The sequence below is a fragment of the Takifugu rubripes genome, chromosome 20, assembly GCF_901000725.2.
Source record: "Takifugu rubripes chromosome 20, fTakRub1.2, whole genome shotgun sequence".
NCBI lineage: Eukaryota > Metazoa > Chordata > Actinopteri > Tetraodontiformes > Tetraodontidae > Takifugu > Takifugu rubripes.
The window spans coordinates 10,290,476-10,318,070 of NC_042304.1; the positions used below are offsets into that span (position 1 = coordinate 10,290,476).

Here is a 27,595-nt window from a genome sequence, read left to right on the forward strand (position 1 = left end):
CAAGCATTATTATAATCTCTCTCTATTTTTTTCAACTAACCTTAACTCCCTCTGAAGCTAGTTTAAATTTAAGTTAATGAAGTTTATGAAACTGTCCGTATTTAACTTAAGTTTAGTTTATTTCTCATTGCCAATAAAACTGGAACATGTTGATTAATCGACCTTCGCCGATGAGGGATGATCAATTCCTCATTGTGTTCGAGTCCTTGGGCTGGAAATGTTGGAACATTTTAAATGTTGTCGATGAATGAAGAGTGGATGCACGCACGCACGCACGCACGCACGCACACTGCAGACGCGCGTCGTCATGTGAGAACATTTAACAGTTCATGTTCCTTTCTCACCTCCAGTGTTTTCTTGTTTCCAATTTTGATAGATTTCTGTGTGTGTGTGTGCGTGTGTATGTGTGCGTGCGTGCGTGTGTGTGTGTGACAGCACCATGCGCCACAGTCCACACTTCTTTCCAGCATGAGGAGGTCTGCTGTCCAGCTGTTCCCCCCCCCTCCTCCTCTCAGCTAGGAGGGAGGTGATGAAGATCACCCTCCTCTTCCTCAGGGGGGGTTCTTAAACAGCAGGAGCAGAAAGGTCATGTGACACTAACGCAGGTGCACGGGTGGAAGATTAATGACACCAACCACCAACCAGCCCATTTTTCTGTGAACAGGAACTGTGAAGGGATCCTGCAGATGTGCTTTTGTCTTTACTCTGGGACCGCAGCACCTCACCCGCCACTAAAATGTGTATTCATCCACCCATTAAATAGTCCACAAGTGGCTGAAATTGGAAAATATTCCATTTTTTCCCCCTTAAACTCAACGATCAACTCAACGTATTTTAAAATTCATTCGATGAAATTCAATTCAACTTTATTTATACAGCTTCTACTGTAGCACTTTACAGACACCCGGAGCCTGTAAAACTCCCTTTAACAGGAAGAAACCTTCAGCTGGACCAGGCTCACATGGAGCTACCCTCCTCCTGATGGCCGGATAAAGGAGGATTGTTTTTTAGTACAGTAAAGGACACTTGTGCTTATGCAGGTCGATGAAAAGAGAAAAGTTTTCGTCGTGTCCCAGACGGGGAGGAACTTTAAAGCCAGATGTTCGAAGGCCAAAATCCACACCTGGAAGAGTTAGTTCACCGTGGGCCTGTGAGCAGCCTGATCACGGAACACAGGCGCATCACTCAGCGCTGCGCCAGTCGGGCCAAGAACTCCCCGGACCACAAACTCACAGAGCCGACTGAAGTTCCGAACTGTTTGGATTAACAGCGGTGCGGCCGAACCACCCGTCTCTCCATCGGAACAACACGCCCCCCCCGGGGCTGCTCTGACCGGGATCCTTTTGCCTTGTATGGATCCGCCGCAGCGATCATTTGGGAATTTGAAACCGTTTCTTGACATTCCCTAAACAGCAGAAACTCCGAGGGTCCGACGCACAACGCTGACTGGGATGGAACCAGCGCCCCCTCTGGGATGGATGGAGAGTTGCGACACTTCCCCGGACACACCCAACAGATCCCTGTAGTGGATCACATCCCTGACTTCGACCTTCATCACACAGAACATTTGGGGCGGGGGGGGGCCCGAGTCACCTGACGTGGCCTGGACGATCCAATAAAAGCTGTGCCGAACAGACTGGGATATCCCAGCTCCAGATCCTCACGGAGCTCTGATTCCATCACCTGACGGCCTCGCATCATCCGTGACGACGACGATGACGACGCGCTCCTCGGCGTGTGCCCCCACTCACGCTCAACATTTCAGCCCCATTAGTCGATATCCGGGAATGTTCCGGGAGGAGCCGATCAGACTGGATGTCTGGCCAGAACGCTGATTCACCGGCGGAGGTCCTCTCCCTTCACACCCTCCACGTTTTCCAGCATCCAGATCAGTGAAATTCCAACACCTTTAAATGCACATTATCGTTTCCCTGAAGCCTTCCCAAAACCACTTTTCCATACGAAGCTTCATTTGCCGAATACAATCAGAGTGGAGACGGAAAAACCCAAGAATGTGTATGTTAAGGTGATTGGTGGGCAGGACTGGGGAAAAAAGAGGAATTCTCTGGAAAATAAACATGTTTGTTCCTCTGAAAGGCCTCCAATCGCCTCACATGTTCCTGATTCACTCAGGCGCTGAAACGAGGCTCCATCCAAACATTTCATGTTACAACGCACCAAAAAAAAGCTATTTAAAGTTTGAACTTCGCAATATTTAGTGCCGATTTCATAAATATGTCGACAGAACTACAAACGTGATCGGATCGGCTGTGGAAAACAAAGGTGGAAAAAGTGAATTCAGTTAATAAAGTTTCACAAATCTAATCTAGTGGTGATTAAACCTTTTCGGAATTTCCCAAATAAGCGTTTACGTCAGAGGAAACTTCCACCCAAGTGATGCTTTAAAGAACGCGAGCGTCACTTCGGGGCAGGTTTGCACTTTCCCCTCACACGCCCGTTCAGCACGAGCGGAGAGAGATCCTTGTGACGATGCCCACGGTAACCACGGCAACCAGTGGCTGCTGATTATGTAAACCAGGGATTCTAGAAATTCCATCAATACCAGAAAAGACAAACTCGCTCCAGCCTCCGATACAGACGGGTTTTTATTATAGCAGAGAAAATGATACAATACCGAGAATGTAAAACATTCCCTGACTGACAGAACAGGGAAAAACATGTTGGGGGGGGGGGAACGCTGGGCCGAGGTGCTGGGGTCCCACATCAGCTGGAGCCTGAGAGAGGAGAGGGGGGTGAATTACATGAATTAATGTCGAAATCTACACGTCTGGGAGGCGTGCGCACACCTGGAGCGAGGCTACTCGTCGATGTACTCGAAAGGCTCGGGGGGCTCCGGCTCCTGCTCCTCCTCCTCGATCTTGGGGCCGTGAGCCGAGACGGGCTCCACCAGCTCCTCCTCCTCCTCGCTGGTGTCCTTCATGATGATGATGCCACCCGTGTGGAGCTGGTGGCGCGCACACACACACGCGCACGCGCACACACACACACACACACACACACACACACACACACACACACACACACACACGTGCGTAGGTTAGTCTCCACTCTCCTGCTAAATTGACAGGAAGCTTCACCCTGACTCGAGTCCTTGGCCAGACACTCAATAAACCTGTGGACGATGAGCAGATCTGAAGACGCGGCCACTCTATAAACCTTTTTCACTTCCTAAACTCGCCTCTGGATGTACAAACAAACCCTTAAAAGGGAGGTAGCGTTACAGAACCGGAGTAAAGTTGCCATTCTGGCCTGAACCTGGGTAATGTTACGCTGGAGATCTGGGCTGGAAGTGAAAGCAAACCAAAGCTTCCTCGGAAACGTGCTCAACATTCAGAGCAACACTAAAGCTGCAGAGCGGAGCGGCGCTTCGTCCAAGCCTGGAACTCGTTGTTGGTTTATTTAAATAAATAAAGCTTATTTATTTAAAACTCCCGTCAGTGTGTCACTGTGGAGGCTTCTTCAAACAAGCACGTAAACACCTGAAGGTTCATTCCTCAGATGTCACGCGGCGGTTTGGGTGTTTACCGGTTTGAAGGGCTGGTAGCGGCAGGTCTCCGGCATGGTCAGAACCTTGAGCTGGGCCGGCATCGCTCTGGCTGGGTTCTCCAGGAGCTGGAAGTTGGGCTCCACCTCCTTTTTCTTCTCCTTCTCCTTCTCTTCCTCCTTCTTTTCGCCCTCCTGCACCTCCTGTGTCGGACGCAGCATCGGTGATAAAATGACTCCCAGAACGGTAAAAACTGGAGGATTTCTGAACCTCAGGTCCTGATTTACTTCATCAGTTCAACGATTTTAAACATTTGCCATCATCTCTTTAGGATGCTGAGAGTAGCAGCGTCCTAGTGACCTGCCTCTATTCTGTACACGAGGAGAAACCAGGAAATGAGCTGCCTGGAGGCCTCAGCTCTCACGGAGCCTTTTCCCAGGTCATGGTTTGTGCCCAATTTATCTTGAACTTAATTCTGTTGTCAACGATGAGGAACTGGAATAAATCATTTCAGGGAGTGTTGAGGAGATGAATATTTACCACTTCCATCTTCTCCTCCTCCTTTTCTTTCTTTTCCTTCTCCTTCTTCTTGGCTTTGGCTGTGATGGAGAGAACGGCGGTGGAGACCTGCCAGAGAGGTTTTCATGTTAAGACCAAACCGCCGGCGTGCAAACTCCCAACGAACACACCTCACGATCGGGAACATAAACCCTTTCACGCACGATATAAACAACACTCCATCATCTCATCAAACTCTTTCCAAGGGTTGTGGAACAAAGCAACAGAGCAAATATCTGAAGAGGAGAGACAGCAAGGCAACACATCGATAATTCAAACAGCTTTGAGAGGGCAGGAGCCTCCACTCACCTTTTCCTTCTCCTTCTCTTTAGGAATCTCCAGAGCTGGTGGGTAAGCGAAGGTGGAGGGTTTGCAGTTGGAGCGGTACTGGACCTTGGGCATCTGAGGAGGGAGGGCGGAGCCATTAAACCTCACCTGGCTGCCTCAGACCTGCAGCATCCATCCAGTCATATGGATTTCTGTTGAGTTTATTGAGGGCGCAGGTACCTTCAGGTCTTTATTGAGGCCGATTATGGCAGTTGGGGTAAAAGCCAGCGACAGGAAGTGGGAGAGGGGGAACCAGAACCAGAACTGTGTGAAGACCAGCAGGCCAACCACTGAGGGCATGTGAGTGTGACCCGTCCTGGACTGCAGGGAGATGGTCACATTACGGCCACCTGCACACGTCAAGAGAGCCGTTAGTTAAAAATAGCCACGTCATCTTTAACCTAGAGACATCTGAATAAGACAACCATCATAGACGAGAAGAATCCTGAACCGAACCATCATCGGCAGGATAAGAAAACCATCGATTCGTCATTGTGGACAAAACGAGAGAGTCAGGACAAGGAAGACGCGTCTCTGCTCTTTAAAACTGCTGAAGGCTGAAACACAGAAGCTAAAAATACACACAGGCACTGATAATGGAAAGGTGGGACACTAAAGAGGGCGAAGAAGAGCACGGTCTCCGCCCTGATAACTTTATCTTTATGCCTCCGCTGGCCCAATGAGGACCCGGTGCTGAACCGCAGGAAGCTGTGGACAATGCATTCCTCTTTAAAACAAAGGAGCTCCGTAGGCTTGAAGATCCGAGGCGTGCTAGCAGATTAATGACTTCGTCTATTTTAGAAGAGATGAGATGTCGTGCAATTAGAGGCAACATTAATCATTTGGTGCGGACAAACGATTAAAAAACCAAGAGAATGAATGTTTGAGCGTGATGTTGCTACAGCTCTTTCTGCTGCGCTCCAGACGGGCCCGACTCAACCTGGTGATGGAGGTGGTGTTTCTGCCTGTGCTGCCCATCTATCACGGAGAGAGGACATCATTTCCAGCTCCGTGCTAGAAAATAGGGCTGAAGCTGCACGAGTATTAGGTTTTTCCACTTAATCCACAATTTATTACCTTGATGAAAACGACATCATGCTGCAGATCACACGACCTAAACTTTGGACCGCGCACAAAAGAGGCATTTTTCAAGCTGACCAAATAGTCTGGTGGGGGCGGGGGCGGGGGGGGTCAAGGTGCAGAAGGGAGGACAGAAACTGCACAAAAGAACCCTAAATGAGAGGAAGGAAAGGAAAATAGGAAAAACCTCCCTTTAAAAAGGTTAGGAGGGAGCAGCCCCTTGGTTTAAATCAGATCTCCTGCAAGTTTAATCTTCTGCAGTTGTTTTCCCTTGAGCTAATTTTTTACGTCATTAAGATGATTTAATAACGATGGCATCTTATCTCGACATGTGTACCAGTGTCCTGGCCAGTCCGACAGGCTGAGCACCGGCCAGAATGAGTCACAAGGTCTGCCCGTGGCTCCGTCAGCACCAGACCTTTACTGGGCTAAAACCCGTTCTCACACAGGATAAACTGATCAGGCTCTTATCAAACTTATAAATATTAATATTACATTTCTCCTGTTCATTTGAAAAAACAATCTAATCTAGATCTACAATAGCTGCAATTATGTTTGTGATAATGAGAGCACTGGCTCTGTTGCCAAGCGTGCAGGCCGTGATTGGCTGCCTCCATCGTCATTAGTTCCTGGTTAGTTCTGAGCAGTTTTTCAGGTAATCCATCATCCTCTTCGACTGCTTTGTGGTGGTTTGATATTTTCTAGAATGTATCCAGCTGTGCTGCACTGATATCTTAGCATAAACAACGGTTGTGAGTCAATGTTTCCAGTTGCTCCTGGATGTTTGGCTACAACCAGAGAATGGAACAAAGAGAAGATTTGGCCAACAACAAACCTTTAGCACTGGAGCACAAGCCAGTACAGTTCCAGAACCTTTGAGATCATACAAGCAAGGCCCGTAACAGTGAGACCGCCAGACAGAAATATTAGGCTACAGCTCCTGTGGGGAGCTGGGGAGCGATTTCTCCAATTACTTACATGAGGAGGTGAGCAGTATTTAAGGAAAACAAAATACTGTAGGATACAATTTTTAAAAAAATGTTTAAACCGAAATAATTAACTGGATCCAATAGTGAGGAAAAAGTGGGGTAATAGAAACGGACAGTTCCTGGCTAAGGAGCATTCACAGAATTAGACTGTGATCACTTCTGCCAAATGAAACGTGTTTTCCAAACGTTGGCCGACTCCTCTTGATGTGATGATCTGGGATGAAGTTGAAGTTTTTTCTGACCTTGAAACCAGAGCAATTGTAGGGGTGTTCTGCACATGGGGTAGATGGCTTAAATGATAAAACTGGCCCACAGTAGAGAGTTGGACTCCACCAACCAATCGCGATAAAGCTTGTTCATGATGTCATCGCGCCCGGCTCAAAGCAGATGTTTCTCTGTGTAGCTTACAGGGGTTTGTGGGGACATCTCCAGAGAAAGGTCACGCACCCCCCAAACATTGTAGCGATGCAGCGAGGGGACCGCCGACCCTACGCAGACCTGGGGAGCTGGAAACTCAGTTGTCACTTTTCCAACTTTACTTTGTATTGTTTTGAAACATTTAGTGTTTTGGCCAAGGTGATCGAAATGTTTTCTTCATCAGTTTAAAGTAAACAAAAAAAGCTGGTCATATACCCTCATGTAGCCTTGTTTGGTTTTCTTATTGCGAGCTTGTAGTGTTTCCCCGAGGAGTCTTTGCACAAGCGATGTCTTGGTTGGGTGTGTGTTTGCTAACCAAACATTTTTGTAATCAAATCGCAAACAGTAAATATAAGTTATGAATGTGGCCTCTCTTCCTGTTCTTGAAGTGAACAATGGTTGTTGACAACATTCTCACCATTTGGTTGCTATAAAACAAAGCACTTATGTTGTGTAGTAGTAGTTGTATTCGTATGCACTATTTTATATAACTCTGAGTTTTGAAATGACACTATAGCTTTGTCTTCATTGTGCTTTGTCTTTAAAATACAGAGAAGGAATTAAATTTATATGGTGATATGAATTTCAGGCCACGGCGCGCGGCTCTAGACTCGTCTTCCCTGGCTGAACGTGTTAATTGTGAGAGGTGGAGTTTAGAATGGAGCACATTGCTGTGGGAGGGGCGGGGGCTCTGCTGGATGAAGGATGACTCCGGTTGTCTGTGTTAATCTGGATAGTCTCACGCGGTCATCTTGGCATATTTGCAGAGTTTATTACAGTTATTAATCCTTGCTGATTTGATGACCGAGGTCTTGTCTGTCACCAAGATGTCTAATCTACCCATAACAAAATAACCATAAACGCTGTCTCAGGAGGGGTGGAGTTAATCAAGGGGCCATTTTATGGCCGGCAAAAAAAAAAACGGTCACAAATCACAACGTCTCAGCAAAAGATGAACTGGGTTTCGTTATGTGTGAAGCCGTATCGCCTTTTCATGTGTTAAACAGAGCTGGTTTCTGTCCCAGCGAGCACGCAGGGTTTTATGTTACTGTGAGAAAATGTGCTCGTGCTTTTGCATATGCTGAGGGCTTTGTGTACATGCGAGTATGGGCGTGCCCTGCCCGAGCTAGCTCTCCACGTGATGGTGTGCAGCTCTCCGGGACCTCACACACTCAAACACGCTGCATGGTTGTGTCTACAAACACTGCGCGGACACACAAACACCGAGGATATCCAACAGCAGTAATCACCGGGGAGAAGCCAGCTCGCCATATGGCTGAGAGCGCTGAGGTTAGAACGTCAGATGCTAATGCAGCTTTAGCATGATCTGTTCCAGAGAGGCAGTACACGGGTGGTCAACAGAAGAGGATTACTGTTCTGAATTCAAAGGAACCCAACTCAAGGTGTGTACACTCACTGCACATGCTTGCACTTATCCTTGATAGAACATCATACATTCACCAGATGCTAACCACTGCAACTGAGTCCCTAACCCTGCCCTTCACTCAACTCGCTCGCTTTGCAGTGTAATTCGTGGCAGTGAATTTAAATGCCAGTGGTTTGATCTCTTGAGAAATGGCAAAAGGAAACATTTTATTGCCCCGCGATCCGATCAAGCTTTTAGTTCTAATTCAGTTGGGATACCAACCTGCATCGAGGATTCCCTGGGCAAGGATAGCTCCAAACTTGGCCATTACATCATCGTGCTTGTCGTTAATCACCTTTGAATAAAGCTGTCTGAACTGGTTCACCTAAGGAAGTGGATGGAAGAGGCAATTTTCAGAAAAGGCTCCATGACACCTTCATTTCTATCCTTTAACTGTGCTGCAGGATTTTGAAGGGGTTAGTCATAATCTTTAATTCATCAAACTGCCAATTAAATATTCATGTCAGAAACAGAATAACAAAAACTACAATTAGTTTGATCAATCTGTAAAAGGCCTTTTGCCCATCCACGGGGTGAAGCTCTAAGCCGAGTAATAACCAGTGAAATAAAACCACTGAAGCAATCAAAAGAACAAGACTTTCCTACAAATCTGAGGGGAGGCTGGAAACTACAAATACTGGCACACTGAAGTAAACAGTCAAGCATGTAATACCTCACGGAATTCTTCAGTTGGAAAAAGAAGCTTCTTGCACAATCCTACATACCAGACTTAACTTGAAGGAGTGTTGCAAATTTGGAGGCTCTGAAACATGTCTACCAAATTGTAAATATAACTTTAGAGGGCGCTGCGTAAATACTTAGCCTTTCCCGGTTACGCTGTACTCTGCCATGCCACAGCTTTGTCTCCAGTGTCTTAGTATTTGTTGCTTTCCAACCACATTTAACTCCTCCCATCAAACATTCGTACCTTGGGACAGGTGACCTCAGACTGTTGGATCATGATGAGGGCCGATGCGATGAGGGCGCCCTGTCTGACATAATTCACTGGATCGTTGGTCATGGGCTCCAGCAGATTGATTGCCTCCTGTCAATGCATAGTCATAACAGTATGGTTACTTAAAATTAAGTATGCTTCATATAAACAAGTCACAACCTAGACCACCACCACTGTTTAGACACCGACTGCCTACTGTAGATGAGAACTTGTGTTGAAGATATCCTCAAAATCCCTCTTCAAGCAGACATCAAATACACCAGCATTTTGTTTTGAAATGTACAGCTGTATTGTTTGCAATCTGAATGAAAAGCTGAGTCCAAACATTCAAAATATACTCAGGAGGAAGAGGAGTGTTATTCGCATCAGGAGAACACTGATTAACATCCTGAACTAAATTGGAAGTATTTTTTTAAGTCATATATAGTCAGAACTGAAGAAGCCTTCTGGATAGAAGGCGAAACGTCCTCAAAAGAGAAGAAAAACGGTCCAGTGGAGACAGAAAACTACCTTGAATAAGTCATATATAATATTTTACAAGTTTAAATTTATGCTAAAGAAAATTTTTGCCATTTTGATGTGAAATGTATATATTTTTCATCCCCAGTGGAGAGTATCAGTGCACCAAAGGAACTGAGGATTAGTCAACCAGAACACACAAATTAATGACATTAGTGTCATCCATATCTCGTTGTCCATGGCAACCGTTGCAACAAACCCCACCTCTTTCCCCTAATGATCACTGTGAGACAAAAAGTCAGGGACAACCACTTTCCCTCTTTATCTCTGGAGTCTGATGTTTATAACTTGTACCAGCAGACTCAGAGGTAGGCGTCAGCTCCTCGTAAGAAAGAGAAACAAACCAGGATGGCGACAGTGCAGGTAAAATAAACCATGCTTCTCCGGGGCTCTGTCTAAGCTGGCCGAGACAGCCGTGTAACAGGGTGATATGTCAAGACACCAGTCAACCACATCCTGTTCCTGCTAGGTTGTCAGGGGGTTTAATTGAGGGTATTTAGTGTCAGGCCTAATCAGGACAGCAGTCCGATACATAATGCGATTGCTTGATCCTCGTAATCCTGCGCTGAAATTTTCTTCAAACTAGCCTATTGTGAACTTTAAAATAAATCCAAGTAGAAAGAGGGGAGGGCGGTGCAAAAACAGTTTTACTCCAACCACCTTATGTGCATGTGCATACCCACACTATGAATTAAAAGGTTGAATGTTCTTCCCTCTAAAGATGTGACCTACTTATGAATCATTATTGTGTGAAGTTTCACGAGTGAGCTTTGCTGTCTGGAACACAAAAAACAAGCGGCTGAGCTTTGGAAGTGATCAGGTCTGCAGCACACTTTGGTCTGCTCTGTTCCCTTTGTTACTTCCTGGATCTAAACAGCCAGAGGCCTGGTTGTTCTGGGCTGTCTGGGACTAAAGAATCGTGCGAAAGATGTGCTGATTTGCACCATGTTGATGAGCGTATTTATCACAATCACTGCAAAACTTTCAAAGATTATTTACTTTAATCACTTATAAAAAAAACAAAGATTGAATCTCTTTAGCTCGATTGTGACACGGATTACCTTGAAGCTAGAAGATGGTTTTGAAAGAATTAATCAAAACTGTTGCGGGAAAATTAAGAAAAACCTTTTCCCTACCAAACATAAGCACATTTGAAGAAAAGAAATTAACAGTTTCGACTTGCTTTATAAGGAAGCTTCTTTGCTTTTCCATTGGAAATACTGTAATAATTAATAACACATATTTATACCAAGACGTCAGCTAAACAGCAACAACACACAGGCTTAATTAGAATAAATAAATAAATAAATTTGTTTGGAATGTGCCAACAACCAAAACTGTTTCTTATGAGACCCACTTTCTATATAATAGGCCAACAATAGCTAAAAACATTTTCTCCTCTCAATTGGAGCTTAGCGGGCAAAAAACAGCCTCAACAAAAAAATTAATCATTCAAGGAGAAACTCACCTTGTGCCCAGTCCCAGCACAGCAGATCCCCAAGGCCATAGCTGCTCCACATCGTACATGAGGGTTATAGCTCTCCGACAACAGAGACACCACACTTGGACACTGCTCAGGAGTCCTGAGGAGAGACAGGGCGGATTTTTTTGTGAATGACCGTTAATATAAGAGAGCAGGATAAAAGTTCAGTGCCTACTTTTTACTAGACCCTCATATAACCCTTAATTCTACTCCCTAAAAAATACTGAAAAATAAATAAAAAGACTAATTTTTTTGCACCAGAATATCAATATTCCTTTAATAATAACAATAATAATAATAATAATAATAATAATAACTTGCATGTGGTTGCCACTCATGATAAGGTTGCTAGACAAATTCATAATGCTTTTATTGCAATGCCCCATCATACAATCTGTTCCAGTGGTGCAGACACGTTTGCCTCTCGATCGAACCTAAAGTGGCAGCTTCTGACAAAAGCTGCGTCCAAAACATCTTCAGCCTCCCTCTCAGCCAATAGCAAATCTCGATTATAGAAGCTGGGCTTCAACCCATGGAGGGCAGTCACGCTTACATTTATACAACAAAATAAGCCAAATTAATCTACTTTGACTTGTGGAGAGTGACCAGAATTGATTGACAACACTACATCATACCAAAGCACATTTGTTTTCAGCAGAAAAAGTAGTTTGGGGGTTTACTTACTCTTACTTTACTTAAGACTGCATACAAAACAAAATTGACCTTGTGTGACATTTACAGAATATGATGGAACGTGAACACACGTTAAACTCTTGAGTTGAAGCAGAAAGGGGGGAAAATGAATTGATTCCTATTAGAATAACAAGTCATTAACATTCTTCACCTCTAGTTGCTTCAGATGGAGGACAGAAAATGACAAATATAAACAGTAGGATGGCTGCGTTGGGGAAAATTACCTCCCTGAAACATTGGCATGTTGCCAGCTCAGAGGCATTTATCTGTGTTGCAGAGCCTGACTCATGAGAAACAAGCTGGGGAGAGAGAGAGAGAGAGAGAGAGACAGAGACAGAGAGACAGAGAGAGAGAGAGAGAGAGAAAAGACAGGAGAGAGTGTGAGCTGATCAGGGGCTTTGAATAAGAGGCAAGGAGCTAGTGAGGGGCAGAGGAGCTGCAACATCTGAAAGCTTTAAACCTGTGACTGTAGCAGATGATGCGAAGTAAGACTGGGGGTTCCTCCAACACGTGGAAGCCAAACAAATTCCACTCCATGGACTGCTTCAGACAAAGACAGATTTAAGGTTTGCCACTGAGGGACCTTTTTTTTTTTTTTTTTTTTTTTTAAACAACACGTTCTTATTAAGAAAAGTTGGAAATATAAAAGCGACAGATTTTACGGAGGTTAAATGCAGAGGAGTGCCATCAGTGAAACGCGATGGATGTTGAACTGCAATTTTCCCCCAAGTACAAAAAAATCCTGCTTCTGTGGTTCTGAAAATTAAGATTCAGCTTGGAAAGACAACAAAGAAATCGTGAGGATGTCACTTACAGAAGGTAAGATTTTTTTTCCCCACTGAATGGTACCATTATTGTGGAATTACGACAAAGTATTAAAATGTTACAACTGCTAGGATCATCACTGAAAATCCTAAATGCCATGTTGGGATCTGAAAGCAATCACAAATTCATGTGATGTTTTATATTCTTAAGCCATTCTCCTTGTATATTTTTCAGCTTAATCTTCTTTACCATAATGTGGAAACAATTATGTCAGAGCACAGGAAAGAGCCTTTTCATTTACAATAATAAATGTCTCTTGTGGCTATTTTAATCACTCAAATTAATATTTTTAACAAACATGTTTATTTTTTCTTTTAAGTGGATCTGGTGAAGACAAGAGCAGTGACTTCTTGAGAAAGCCCCGGCCCACTAAAACTGTTCTTTGGACGTACTCAATGTTTGGGATTACTGCCAGGAGTTTGAAGGAGGCATTTTTTTAATGCTAACAAGCATTGGAGCCCCAGAATTTATTCCTTGTGGCTTATTCTCTGCACAAGAAATGAAGCACCCATTCTGACCTACCCATACCGTGTCCTTGCCTTTGGGACCAAGTGACCATGCTGACCGTGTGTCCAATACCAAGAAGATCAGAGGTCCAACCCACACTAAGACCTGCTGTAACAGCTACAGCACCATGTTTCAAGCAGCTGGGGCCCCCGTCCAGACCAACATCTCCCTGTCAGAAGAAAATCCTGGGCTGGAGCTGAACTGGGCTGCCTTGCTTATTGTAATGGTGATCATTCCAACTATTGGAGGAAACATTCTTGTCATTCTTGCTGTATGGCTTGAAAGAAAGCTCCAGAATGCTACTAACTTTTTTCTGATGTCACTTGCTGTGGCTGACTTGTTGGTGGGACTCTTGGTGATGCCCATTGCCCTCATTACTATCCTCTATGGTAAGTTTGTTGTGATTTTACAGATCTTTTGCTATAAAACCGATCCGTCTAAGGAACACAAATATCAGTGAGAACAAGAGGTTCTTAGTCAAATAAAAACCTTGTCTCACAGCAAAATCAAATATTACTGACAACTTTCCACATTAGGTTGGCATGAACGTTGTGAGGGACACAAGATAAAAATCAGTCTGTAAACAAATTATTTAAAATAAAATATAACAAAAGACAAGCGGCCGATAAACATCTTGCTTCCTCTACGACAAGAGCAATAAATCCCAAGGTAAAAGGTATTTTATTTCTAAAGCTAATGCTGTGCAATAAACGGTGAAATGAAAACACATTTTTACGGGTCAGTTAATAAATGACTTAAAGGTTTATGGTTAAAACGAAGCCTGCATGTTCAGTGTCAGATAAATGTGATGTCAACTGCAACCATATAAATAAAAGTGAGCTGACATAAACCACAGCAGAATTATTTGCACAGACTAAGCACCTAAAGCTGTTCTCATCATCATCATCATGCTATGCAGCTTAAAGCCTATATTTGTTGCATTATTGTATTCTACTTAATACTTTTTTTGCAAATCAACATTAGATTTATTTTTATATTATATACTTGTGACATTTGTTGCTAATGATACGCATTAAAAATAATCTGATAACAAAAATGATTTCAATAATCTCACTATGCTCCTCTTAAAAAAATAGCAGTTAGGGAAGATGTTTGGTATCTTGAGACTTTTTGGACATCACCTTGTAAGAAGGGCACTATTAGACAATTTAGACACCAGAGAGAACATTGACATTATTAAAACTATATTAAATGAATACATACAAGTAAAATAACATATTTATAAATGCATTCACAACAGGGACTGGGGAGGTTCTTACAGAACATGCATCTGTGAAACAATAAGGCCCTCCAGATTAAACTTTGAAGCTATTAAACTATGACTCAAAGTTTCCACAAATTATGACAAGTCGGCAATGCAAAGAAAATAATGCTGTGGCAAAATGAGGGGAAAAACAATATAAAGTTTCAAGCAAAAGTCTTTTGCAACATCAATGTTCATGGAACAGACACCAGAATAACTATTAGCCCTAGAACTGAAAAATAAATATGCCATTCAACACAATCTCCAAGCACATCAACATGAAGGGGTTTTCAGTCCATAAACAGTCAATGAGCTTTCAATTTTCCAGTGAAGCTATTCCTCATACAAAAAAAACAAACATCAGTGTAATCCCTTACCATCTGTCTTTACTTGTAAGCGGGATCTAACTCTTTACGGACTTAAAAGTGTGTCACAGCACTGTACGATGTTTGTTAAAATAATGTGTATTATTCTCTGTCTCTATAACGCAGACGCTGACTGGCCCCTTCCAGAGCCACTCTGTCCCATCTGGCTTTTCCTTGATGTGCTCTTTTCCACTGCGTCCATCATGCATCTATGCGCCATTTCCCTGGATCGCTACATTGCCATCAAGAAACCCATCCAACACAGTCAATACAAATCCAGAGCCAAAGTGATGTTGAAGATTGCACTGGTGTGGCTCATATCCATTTGTAAGAACATGAATCAAACCTATAGTTAACATATTCCAGACTAGACATCCTTTGAGTTAAAACAGCTGTGGTCTAAACTGCATCTAAATGCTGCAGCTATGTATTGTCAAAAATCCAAAAGTTGTCAATTTAGTAGACAAAGGAAATGTTTAAAATACTTAACGCTTGTTTTTGTTCTTTCATAGGTATTGCAATCCCAATTCCAATTAAGGGACTAAGGAACCACCCTCATCCTAACAACATCACCTTTAACAGTAATCACACGTGCCTACTGAAACCAGATACCTTTCAAGAGTTCATCATTTTTGGATCCCTGGTGGCGTTCTTTATCCCTCTGACCATCATGATGATCATCTACCTGCTTACTGTCCGGGTGTTACGTAAAAAAGTATACTTGCTCAGGTCGAAGGCAACTCAGCGCTTTAGCTACTCCATAATATCAACAGTTTTTCAAAGAGAACAGGCTGCAAATCCAGCACAGCCTGAGCAACCTCACACAACAGACAGCAGCCTTGCAAGGACACAAGAAAAGACAAATACAGACGCAATTATTTCTCTCACGGGAGATGAGAAGTCCTTTCGGAGACTGTCCACAATGGGCAAGAAGTCAATGCAGACCCTGACCAATGAGCAGCGAGCCTCAAAAGTATTAGGCATAGTGTTCCTCCTGTTTGTGGTCATGTGGTGTCCGTTCTTCATTACCAATATCACCTCTGCCCTATGCACCCCCTGTGATGCCAACATCATTGGGCGACTCATGGAGATCTTTGTTTGGGTGGGTTATGTGTCATCAGGCATAAATCCACTGGTCTACACTCTGTTCAACAAAACTTTCAGGCAAGCGTTCACACGTTATATTACTTGTAATTACAAAAACATTTCCGCTCAAGAGCAAGGAAGGAGCTTAAGGGCATCGACCGTTGATCGGATGTTAACACACATCTCCCCGAGAGCCTCATTGGCGGACAACTCTAAACTGGGCACGAAACAGGAAACGAAGAACGGAACAACTGACTACCAAAGTCCTTCCAAGGGTCTACGGGCACCTGCACAGATATCTACCGGTGCTGTATTAGACACAATAGCTCTAACTCAAACTGAGAGTTGTAAGCAAGAGGAACATGTTAATTGTGTATAGAAAAAGAAAAAAGCAGAGGAGTTTGCACTAAACCAAACATTAAAAATGTATGACTGGCGTTTACAAATACTCTCAGTCTGAAATAAATTATTCTATATCAATACTTGCTGCACACTAAACACAACAGTCCATCATGTAGCCATGAGTTGTGATTGTTATGCTTGGAAAAAAAATGAACATGTTGAAATGTTCCACCTCCGAGGATCAGTTCACAACATACAAATAGAAATGATAGAAATATCATTCGACAAATACAATTCTAATGGTATAGTTCAATCACTATATACCCAAGATCAAACTTTTTAATATAAGTATTACTATCACTTGGATCCTATAAATGAGAATGAGAAATGAAAGTGGCAACATTACCAGGGAGGCCTCTGATGAGGGATGAAAGCAGTACATTATTTTACAGTCTTGAAATAACTCTGCTGTATGGATGCCTAATGATGCCTAATTCAAAAATACCGAAACATAAATACATTACAGTATGTTGTTGACCTGAATGAAACTGAAATTTTCAATCTTGTTTTCCGTTTGTACAGAAAACATTTATTTTCAAATATCAAGTTATGAAATAGGAAATTCTGAAATAAAATTATTTTAACAGATGTTTTTGCTTAAACATTGCAGTCTGTAGCCCTTTTTAGTACAAATGTAGCAGAAATCTACATTACAGTCACTACCCTTAAGCCTGATTAGTAAATATAGGTTTGATTAGTGTCAAGGTTTGAAAAAGACAATGAAAATGCATGACTGCATTTCTAAATACCTAATATAAAGCCATTTTCTTTCGTTTCTTACATTCCTAAACCAAAATTTCAATATTAAGATTAAGAAAGAGTTAAAATTGTCCAATGAACAAAATGTTCTGTTGGGGCAACTGAACAGTTTGTACTGAAGATTTCTACAGTGTATATAGGATTATCTAACTGGCCATATTTGAACAAAAAAAACTTGACACATTCACGTGCATATGTGGAGTCCGGTCTGTTGTATCTATAAACCAGAATAAAATCCAGAACTACCAAGTGTGTGTGTGTGTGTGTGTGTGTGTGTGTGTGTGTGTGTGTGTGTGTGTGTGTGAGAGAGAGAGAGATGGTGCAGGTAAGTAAACTAAAAAGTCCCTGAAGCACACGTTACCCTGGTACTTACCTAAACAAGATAAAGCCAATGGACTCCACCGCAGCCCTTCTGACATCATCGTTCACGTCGCTCACCTAGATAAAGCCAAAAAATTAGAATAACAGAAGCAAGGTGAATTCCAATATTATTGGCTGTTTTAATTAGTTGCTCCAACTATAATTATTTGTCATCATAATCTTGAATATTGTTGAATGCTGAACTCAATAGTCATTTTGTGCTCTGCTATTGCGCCATCTTTTAACTTGTGCTTGGCTGAAGCGCCACCTAAAGGTCAATGAGTTGCTCCACACCCAAATCTCAGCTGGTCTCAAAAACAGCACAGACTGAATTACAGTCTTTTGATGACAGTGGGCCAGATTTCCTTGATAGTGCTGAGTATACCCTGGTGGTTATGTCAACTTTTTACTGTGTTTGACCTAAACATTTACCCTCAGTAAAGCCATAACGATTTGCTAAAAGGAACGTAAATCTTTGCATTTAAACATAAACAGCCATTAAATTAATTTGAAGTTGCAATCTGCTTAATTACCCACGTAGCAGACCTTTCTTTCCCCTCAGTGAAAAAAAGGTTGTGATTGTTAAGCAAACAAGAAACTACTCACAGCTACATGTAACAGGCGTCGGATGGCCTTGTTGTTCCCAGATCCACAGTAGGCCATACCCACTGTGTACATACCCGAGCGTCTCAAGATGGCGTCCTGTTATAGTCAGTGAAGAAAGACAGAGCTGTGAGACATTGCAACTGAATTTAACTATGACTAATACATCAAGCCCTTACAGATTCCTGGCACAGAGAATAAAAGAAAATCCTTCTGTTAACAGAAATGTACATAAACCAGGGGTTGAATCTTCAGTAGTTTATATACACCAAGGACCTAATGCCAAGATGTTTAAAACATCCTTTTTAATTCTTACTAGTAACTAATCATGCCTGCTTTATTTCATTGGAATCTTTAATATATGCATAAGCTTCATCTATGTCACAGTAAAAGACCTGAAGAGGTAGAAAGTAAGCAATCTTAGATGCTATGGGGAACACATGTTTTTGATGGCTTTTCCAGCTTACCTTATCCCTGCAGAGGCTTTCGATAAGAGCATCGGCCTCTTCCATACGTCCATACATGACCATGGCAATCCCCACAGCAAGACCACGCAAGATTTTCTCATGCTGCGTCTCCTGAGCGTAGCCTACCATGTCCTCGATGGCCTGGGCTGACTTGGATCCAAGCATGACCAGACCCAGAGCCAGGCCTGCAGCTTCACCTGAGAGTTTACATAAACTTGTCAGTGGGGTTTATTTTACAGTTCTTATTTGATTCTTTCAACTATTCATGCAAAGTGTCAATGTTTACATTTTTTTCCTGCATTAGCAGCTAAAATTATTGTCCAGATTTACTGTGTTAGCTCAGCAAATGCACGAAAGTAAAATAAAAACGGGTATTAAGTATTTTTGTTTTAATTTATTGCTGTGGTTTATTGATATGCCAATTAAAATTCTGTAGACATCTACAAACCCGTAACGGCATCATCCTGGTACAGATTAGACTTGAGAAGATCATAGACATCTTGTCTTGCTGTGCCCAGTGCAGCCAAACCAAGGCCAAGGGCCCCGCCGTGACGAACAATCTGTAATTAAGGAAGACATCTTGAGAAACACAGCAGAACACAAATAATTTCAAATAAAGCTGTGTCACACAATACAATGTTCGAAGTAAATGTAATCTCCCAACTCTTCTATACTGTAGAAAAGTTTTTTATAGACTTCATTGAAGTAAACTTACATCATTGCTGGCATTCTTGAGTTGACCAAGCAGATAGTCAATGATATCCCCACCATGGTTTGCATGGATGAGACCCAGAGCATACAATCCACCGCCCTCCTGGTAGGCTGAGCCTGGAGAGGTGTCTTTTGGTAAATAAGTAGCCATTAACTGAAGAGCCTCTTTTTCATGTCCCTGCAAAAAAGAATGCGATGATCAGTTTTTTGGAATTAGGAAGTTATTATTGCCAAAGCAGCTAATTATTATACCTTGTGGATAACACCCAGACTTGCTGTGGCAGTGAACTTTGCCCAGTTCGTGGCTCTTGCAAGCCATTCCAAATTTTCTCTACAAAATCAAATAAATGTTTTAGTGAGGTTTATGTAGCAACTAAAATCTTGTTCACACTACAAGACTTTTTTGAGTCGTCGGGTTGCAACTCCCTCTTCTGGTCCGGAGTCTTGAGGTCGGTGGGGTGTTCACACTACATGACTGGTTGATGACGGGAGTATTCATACAAAACGACTCTCCTTCATTAAGCGTAGCTGACTGCTCTACTTGATCTCTAAACAACATTTTGTATCTATAGCTCACGAAAGAAGTGACACAGGAATTACTGAAAGGACTCAGAGGGGTTCACACTTAACGATCAAGTCGTCGCAGAGTGGATACGAGCAAAAAACAGTATTCAACCCTACAACTGGGCTAAAATTGTGTGGGGTGAACAGTGCTTCAGATGCAAGCATGAGTCTGAATAGAGAGCAGAGAAGTTCAACAAAAAATGTTTTGCAGACAAGCAGAATCAGGCAGATAGTCTTGAAGCTTATTACTGAAGTTTCCCCTGTGAAATAATTAGAGACATCCTCCAGTTTCAAACATAGATTGTCATTCCCCAAAATTACCTGAGAAATTGGTCACTTGTGGTTCCTGTGTGCATAAACGAGTTGGCTATTACTGTTGCTGTGTGGCACACTGAATTTCGAACCGCATCCTGGATCGACAAAAAAGAGGGACATACCAAATTTACTTCAAGTATCAGAGCTCCATCCAGTAGTTTCTGACTTCCTGGAGTACAGTGTTTTTTGTATTTGTGTTAACCTAAATTACCTTTGTGTTTTTCAGGATCATTAGATCCGTATTATTGTTTCGAATTAGGAACTGCAAGTGCAGCTCAATGGCCATCTCCCCACTGAGGATTTTGATCATCTTGGCATTCTGGTCTTTAGGTTCATCTTTCTACAAAAAAAAGTTCAATAATATTTTAAGCCCAGTTATCCAGGTTAGTGTTCTAACAAACATTACATTAAAAAAAAATAAAAAAAAAATAAAAATCCGTACTGTCAAATGATTATGTAACAAAACCATTTTAAGGCCTTACCGCTTCTGGTTTTCCAGCTGGGGAGCTTCCTGGCTTCTCATCTGTCTCCATTGCATCACTTGAGCAACAAAATAAAGCATCACTTAAGTACTGAACCAAGACTGTTTCCAGTTGTGTAATAGTAACCTCAAAGTCTAATTAGCCAAAATGTGCACACTAATATTAGTGTCTAAACAGTTTCAAAGTCTATTTATTTTAGCTTTTATACACAACTCCTCATCTAAGCTGAAATATGTTATGTCCCGATATGCTTTCATTTCCCCACCTGTCTTTGTCTGACGTGGACACTGTTCCAGTGTTCGTAGAGCCAGGAACAGAGGGGATAGGTGTTCCCACAGTTCGTAGGTTCTGGATAACTGAGGAGAGGAACTGCTGGCTGGCACTCTCATACAAGTCAAAGCAGATCTGATAGGCCATCAGCAGGTTATCCTCCTTCACTAGTTTCTCCAGGATGTCACTCACAGCCTGTGGGTCATCTAGGAATATCAGGCACTACAAATATGGGAAGGAAAAATAAATAAGTAGAGAGAACCATGTCTTTGATTTTGTTCTTCATTTTAAAAATGGCATTCAATCAATATGGCAAATTCAGAATAATCAATTAGTCCCAGCACTATCAGTGTCCAGTACATGTAATAACAAAATATATCGTAGACTCTTATAGTGAACACACATTTTACCAAATGGAAACTGGGTTAATGGATAGAAGGACAGGGGCTATAACAACTTGTAAAATTCTCTGAATAAATCGGCATCACAAAAATCCCATGCAAAATCAGTCAATGCATAGATAGAGTCCAGTTTGGAAAATGATGCAGACAATTTTATTGAGCAAACATACCTGGCAGACATTAATAAAATCAGGCTTCTCCAGATTCATGTAAAGCTTGACCAGCACTCGCAGAACCTCATTTCGGAACTTCTTGTTCTGCATCAAAGACATGCACAGCTTCAGGCTGTAGGCAAGGAGGCCACTCACATCATTCTGTAAAAAAAGAAGAAAAAAAGAGTTTACTACATATTGGAAGTTACAACTGAATCAAATGTGAATGAAAACAGTGCCTGACCGATTCCAAGATGGTTTTCTCAAACATGTCAAGTCGTCGGGTCTCTAGGGCGATGCCAATAGCCTGCTTGTACATGCGATCATCTAAGCAACGCTGGAACATCTTATTGACAATGCCCTCAAGACGTGGGTCAACGCTTTTCTTCTCTTGATCCTCAGGCAGTTCGGCATTCTCCACACGCAGCTTAGTGTAATGGTCAATGCATTTGGCTATAGGAGACAAAAAAGGAGTAACATTTCACCCTTGTCTTTAAAAATAACCACCAACTAGGATCAACAAATTACATGTGTTTACTCACCGATGATGGTTTCTACATATTCTGATTCATCTGTGACATTGAAGAGCTCCCCAGCACCAAGAGCGTAGTTCAAAGATTCCTCAAAGGCTCCCAGATGATAGAAAACCTTAGAGGCCACGAGGGCCGCAAATGCTCTGCTCCGAAAAGTCTCATCTTCATACAGAACCTCACTAAAAAGTAAGTACAGATAAATATCCTAAATATAGTTGGATGAGCCATGGGTTCCAAAATTGTTAAACTTACATTTTATCCACTGATCCCGAAATCTCTGCCCAGAAGTCATTTACAATAGAGTTTAATTTGTGAAGCGCAAATTCCTGCAAAAGAAACATATCAAAATATATAATTTGCATGACAATTGTATATATGGGCAATGAAATTAGAAATCTATTTTGTGCTACCTTGAGCTGTGGCTCCTCTTCATCAAGGAGGGAAATAATTCCAGCTTTATATAAAAAAGAGCACACATGGACAACCAAAAGGTTTGCCCTTAGTAATTTGTTCATTGATTGGTACTTGATAACAGGTGTATTATATAGATTTTTTTTTTTTTTAAGAACACACGTGGGTTGTTGAGACATTGCAACTTAACTTTGTAGCTACAATGAGCTCAGACTACACAAAAACGAGAAATTCAGATGTTTAAACTACATGGCGTTAAAGTCCTCAAATCCTAAACCACTTGGCATCAAGAATTTACAAAACACCCGAGAACAAAAAGGTGGTTAAAAAAAGAATCATTATAATAGTAAATCCATTCAAACACTGTTTTGAACGCCTTTCTAACCCGGCTTCGTTGATTAAACTCGGTGATACACCATTTCGTTATGATTCGTGTCCTTTTAACGCTATACAAAAATAGTGGTCATTTACGTCTTACACTTCCAAACAAAATATACACACAATTCCGGGTTTGGCAGCACCAACTCGTTATACTTATAGCGGATCCTTTAGCCGTGTGACTCAGCTAAATCAATGACAGGATGCTAAGGCTAATGCTATTGAAATAAACACTTGATACTACTTACCGGCAGATGTTATCATGGCTGTTTATGTAGTGACCACTAAGCACCACGATCCGAGTCTGCTATTGGAATTCTGCTAATTCTCTAACAGACGTTAGAAGTAGAAAGACTATTGTTTAAAAAATACGATCAACACTAACACCAAACGTCGGGGATAGCCAAGTTCTTTTTGTCGAGTGCCGCAAATCCCTGCCCAAGGACCTCAGCCTAGGCTGCTCCCTCAAAGCCTGATTTAAAAATAATATTCAGATATTTATTTTTTCCGTAAGACAGCGTTTGCTACATCGATTCAAGCTGTTTTAATGATTTGAAATACTATCTGAATGAATCCCAATGTGTATTAAACAATATGGAGGCAATTTGCAGAAAATCGATTTTTGGGCAGGCTTGTCCAAGTAGTATATCATGATTCAGGTGTCGGCCGGTGCTCTTAGTGGGTGGGTGCTTGGCTTGAGAAAATTCTACAGGATTTATTTTAGTTTTTCTAAGACGTTTTTACCTCGTATCCAGTTATAAAATAACCAATGGGAATGCCAGAGTTATTTATACTTTGCTGGTTTATTAAATGCTGCAGTTAGTGGTCGTTGGTGGTAATTAAAGGGGTGTGGATCATCCCTGTCACTATGTAATGTTGGGTGTGAAGGATTGTCATCAGATCTTTCTGAAGGGTTAAATAATTCAAAATTTCAATACAAATATTCATTTATTCTATAAATCCATTTAGCTTAGCTTTGACAAAACAGACAGGATAACTGCTTGCAGGTCCCGCTACACCATTTTAATCGCCTTACTGTAATTATAAAATAGTTATTTGATGCATAAATTTATTGGTTTTGGTTAAAGGACAGTATAGGCATTAAGTCTTTATATCATTCATATAGGCTTGATAAGAGAATAGACTTTTCAGAACGTTTCAAGCTTAAAAGTGTTTATTGGAGGCATTTGGCAGATTTGTACAAAGATGAAAGCAATGAAATTAAATAAGAATATAACTTGTATTTTATTTGAATGAGTAAAACTTTCTAGGTCCTAAAGAATAAAAGACTACATAGCCACAAGTATTGAATTGAACCTTCTGTTGATCTAATGTCCTGTTTAGCCTTGATCCAGTAAGCCTACAAACACATGTTAGTTCACATTCACTAACAACCGCTTTGTCCTAAAATAACGACTAGCTTAAATATGATGGTGAATCCAGATCTGACACTGTGATAAACCTGACAAGGCAGGAATTGTCAAGGGAAGAATGATCAAAACAGAAGCAAACATTTTTTTAAAATTTGCCCTGTAGTGCTGATGTCGTATGTTTACAGAGAGTCACCTATGCCCCAGTTGCTGTCCGGTCATCAACTGTCTCCTCCAGCTGACGCTCCGTCTGCACGACAGCCAATTGCCATGGACTTTGTGTTAAGAGGAATGCTTTCCTCTATACATTCTCCATCATCTAAAGACAAAATGAGTCATTAGTACCACTGAAGTTGGCCACATCTACATGTTTATGTAGGAGTATACTCAAAAAGGATATGTAAAACTCAAAAAGCAAAACACTTTACATCTTTTTAAAAGTACAACACATGGTTAAAATCAAAGTTCCAAAGATTTTGTGGTGGGTTGGCATCTACCATATCCAACAGCCTTGAATTATGTTTTTTCCCACCCATTGCATGGATGTCTTTTAGCTTTACAGTTTGCTTTAATCCAATTTCCTGACATTAATCTGATAAGAATGTCAGTGTCAAGTTCACTGCCAACTGGATTGACCCTCTTGTGTTGGTACCTCTATCCCGGCTAGCTGATGAATTGTTGGCTTGGAATCTGGGTCCTCTCCCCCTTGGCCAGGACAAACATGGCCAGAAAACCGACTCCCCCCTATCCTGGGCATTATCTGAAAGGCAATTACAAGTGTTTAACAATTTGGCAGTTTATTCATGGGCTCAACTGTTCCATGAATGCTCCCTTTGTTTTTTGGAGTCTTTGGGACTATGCATGTGAAGAGAAATGTGGTCTTGTGAATATCATGGCTTGACCTGGAGAGCACTTAAACAAAACACTACAGTTTTGCAAGATGGCCTTAATTTACACCGTATTTATTGTCTTTGAAGAAAAAAACTATTCAAAAATATTGTCGACGTTACAGTTTCTTCATTTTGTAAAATGTATTTATGAACGTTATTGCCACAGTTTCTTTTTAGTCTTTAATAATATCAATAAGGCTCTGATCTCATGATGCACGTCCATTGTGACCTGTTTAAACACGCCAAGGTTCAAACTTCATGTTGACAAATTTCTGCCCTCCTGACTTAGATCAGTGATCCTTCAGAATTTACAGAAATCACATTTCGGGAAGTAAAACACGTTTTTGCTCGGGATCTTGTAAAACAGCCTGATAATCATAGAAGTGTGGACGCTGTTACACCTGCTGTTTGAGACGAGTAAATAACCCTGCAGACGTTTTTCTTGATGCAGAGCGTTTTGACTTCTGTCTTCGGAATGTAACAGCCGACCCACATTGTCTCTGGTGAATGTTTGTGGAACACAGAGCGCAGAAGGCGCTCCACAAGTTGCGCACACTGGTGCGTCTCGGCGCTCTCCTCTCTGGTGCGTATTAATCCAATCAAAGCTGGTCGGGCGATTCTGGCATGTTTTGTGCGCGCCTTTACGTCTTTTAAAATCTCTTTTAAGCAGACCCGGTTGGTATTTTGGCTCAGAAAGGTCTGCCTGAAAATGAATATGATCACAGGGTAGTCTATGGTTCGCTTTGAACTGTACATGCTCGCGCTCCTTGTCACTCGGCTCCGAGCGCTGCCGTTGCGCGCTCCTCGTCCCCCATTCTCCGTGGATTCGTCTTGCAGGCTGGCTTTCAATTCCAAATCCTCAATCCTCGCTGTCGGAGGTGAATCACAGCTCGTCTGGGTTCCATCTCCAGGATCGCGGTGACCGCTGGCCGGAGTGGCGAGGAGCTTGGCGTTGCTGCCAGGAAACATTTCACCGATGAACTCCTGCAGTATCCCAGCGTCACCTCCGTCCACCTCTTTATCTTTACAACAATCGCTCACCAAATAAATCTTCTCTTTACCTCCAATCAAAGCTATTGTCTTTTGAAACTCTCGTTCTTCTTCGGGCTGCGTGTCCTCCTGGGAGTCCGCCATCCCTGCGCATTTGCGGCCAATAATTTCAGCGTGCTGTGTACTACAGCCTTGGTGACCGACGTGTGCGTGTAAAAAAACTTCCTGGTGGCTACCAAACGCACCAATCGTAGACCAGAGAGGGAGGCTTGGCGTCTGCTGCTATTGGTTGCTCCCTAAAGTGGGCGGAGTCTCCTGTATATAACTGACAGACGTTTTAACGGACGTCATCTTTAATGAATAACTCGACACAAATCTTTGTCAACAAGAACGCCCAAATACGACGAATTAAGAGTAGCCATTTATTTGTGAAGATTCTAGGAGATTCCAACCTGGTCCAACAAGCAAGTTTAGGGGTTCACTCTTTTAATTCCCACGACTCTCATTGAAAAGGGTCCTGGCCCCTCTGCAGTGTTGTAGATTCCCTGTTTCTTTGGGGGAAGGAAAGAAACGAATAAATGAATAAAAGAGAGTTCAAAACAAGCTTTCTATCATCCAGACTTTAAACCCCTCTGGAGTTGTAGGCCTACACAACACTCCAATTATCCTTGACTTCTTCAGTAATGCTTTTCACTCATGACCCCCCTCCCCTGTTGAGACTATAATCCTTTAATCCACATGTCTGATCTTTATTCAAAACTTGGAATTCCACTCAGTTCAGACAGTCACCTCAATGATTGACCATTGACCCCCCAAATAATAGGTAAATCTGGCCACAGCATATCAGCTTTTGGATTTTGACCTTTAAACCGAGTAAACATTGATCAGTTTGAAGGTGTGTTTGTTGTTTTAGTTCCCTTCAACCTCAAATATCCATGACCGCACATAATCATGTGTACCTAGCTGACACACTGTTTTCCACAATTATTAGTTTCAGTTTATGGCCGGGCTTATCTAAAACCCCTCCCAACACCCTGATAACATGGAGCAACTGTGTGAAATCACAGTCTTTAAAATAAAATGACTGCTTATTAATCATTAAAACACAAAATAGAATGGATTTGGTTAACCTATTTACCTTTTGCAATGTTGAAATAAGAAGCTCAGGGTCAAGAAGATCACTTGGGCCGGTAAGAGAAACATGAAGTGCTAAGTACACTACATAAAAAAAGAGAAATAAGTCTGGTTGCATTAGCAATACATTAAATACATGATTAAAACACCATTTTTGCTTACTTAAACTACTGAATAAAGATTGAACTCAACGGGTACTTTGTTCTTTTCTGCCACCTTGTGGCCAGAAACTGTACATTCGTGAAGCACAGAAATAAGAGAAGCAGCCGTGCAGGCCGACTAAAAATTTAGATGCTTTATGATTCTGATATTTTTGTGCAAACCTGGCAAACTAAAACGCAACAAACTAACTTTCAAACTTGTTTTAAACCGTCTCAGAGCAGTTCCTGTCGCTCTCTGCTAAG

At 41.9% G+C, this 27,595-nt stretch overlaps 3 protein-coding genes across 6 annotated transcripts; 1 reads left to right on the plus strand and 2 right to left on the minus strand.

Annotated features, from left to right (window-relative positions):
- Positions 1-2,588: 2,588 nt before the first annotated feature.
- On the minus strand, positions 2,589-23,260 carry psmd1 (proteasome 26S subunit, non-ATPase 1). The gene is made up of 25 exons (XM_029828245.1): positions 23,056-23,260; positions 22,429-22,472; positions 22,271-22,344; positions 22,028-22,197; positions 21,730-21,938; positions 21,504-21,647; positions 20,928-21,154; positions 20,663-20,720; positions 20,392-20,520; positions 20,187-20,275; positions 19,554-19,632; positions 19,306-19,479; positions 19,039-19,150; positions 18,591-18,787; positions 18,127-18,222; positions 17,534-17,598; positions 11,245-11,359; positions 9,231-9,347; positions 8,525-8,627; positions 4,571-4,740; positions 4,373-4,465; positions 4,046-4,132; positions 3,547-3,708; positions 2,808-2,965; positions 2,589-2,735 (listed from the first exon to the last, which is right to left on the minus strand). The coding sequence occupies exons 1-24, from the start codon at positions 23,069-23,071 to the stop codon at positions 2,819-2,821; spliced, it is 2,877 nt and encodes a 958-aa protein (XP_029684105.1). The 5' UTR covers positions 23,072-23,260; the 3' UTR covers positions 2,589-2,735; positions 2,808-2,818.
- htr2b (5-hydroxytryptamine (serotonin) receptor 2B, G protein-coupled) lies at positions 8,186-16,843 on the plus strand. 3 transcript variants are annotated; one of them, XM_029828248.1, is made up of 4 exons: positions 8,186-8,279; positions 13,097-13,673; positions 15,040-15,240; positions 15,426-16,843. In XM_029828248.1, the coding sequence occupies exons 2-4, from the start codon at positions 13,412-13,414 to the stop codon at positions 16,376-16,378; spliced, it is 1,416 nt and encodes a 471-aa protein (XP_029684108.1). In that variant the 5' UTR covers positions 8,186-8,279; positions 13,097-13,411; the 3' UTR covers positions 16,379-16,843. The 3 variants fall into 3 exon arrangements, with proteins under 3 accessions (XP_029684108.1, XP_029684107.1, XP_029684109.1); XM_029828247.1 differs by lacking the exon at positions 8,186-8,279 and adding an exon at positions 12,627-12,771; XM_029828249.1 differs by lacking the exon at positions 8,186-8,279 and adding an exon at positions 12,627-12,771 and having other exon boundaries at positions 15,040-15,221; positions 15,426-15,599.
- A 703-nt stretch (positions 23,261-23,963) lies between the features above and the next one.
- On the minus strand, positions 23,964-26,281 carry LOC105417944 (uncharacterized). 2 transcript variants are annotated; one of them, XM_011614914.2, is made up of 3 exons: positions 26,129-26,281; positions 24,830-24,937; positions 23,964-24,496 (listed from the first exon to the last, which is right to left on the minus strand). In XM_011614914.2, the coding sequence occupies exons 1-3, from the start codon at positions 26,199-26,201 to the stop codon at positions 24,399-24,401; spliced, it is 279 nt and encodes a 92-aa protein (XP_011613216.1). In that variant the 5' UTR covers positions 26,202-26,281; the 3' UTR covers positions 23,964-24,398. The 2 variants fall into 2 exon arrangements, with proteins under 2 accessions (XP_011613216.1, XP_011613214.2); XM_011614912.2 differs by having other exon boundaries at positions 25,469-26,272.
- Between the last annotated feature and the right edge of the window lie 1,314 nt (positions 26,282-27,595).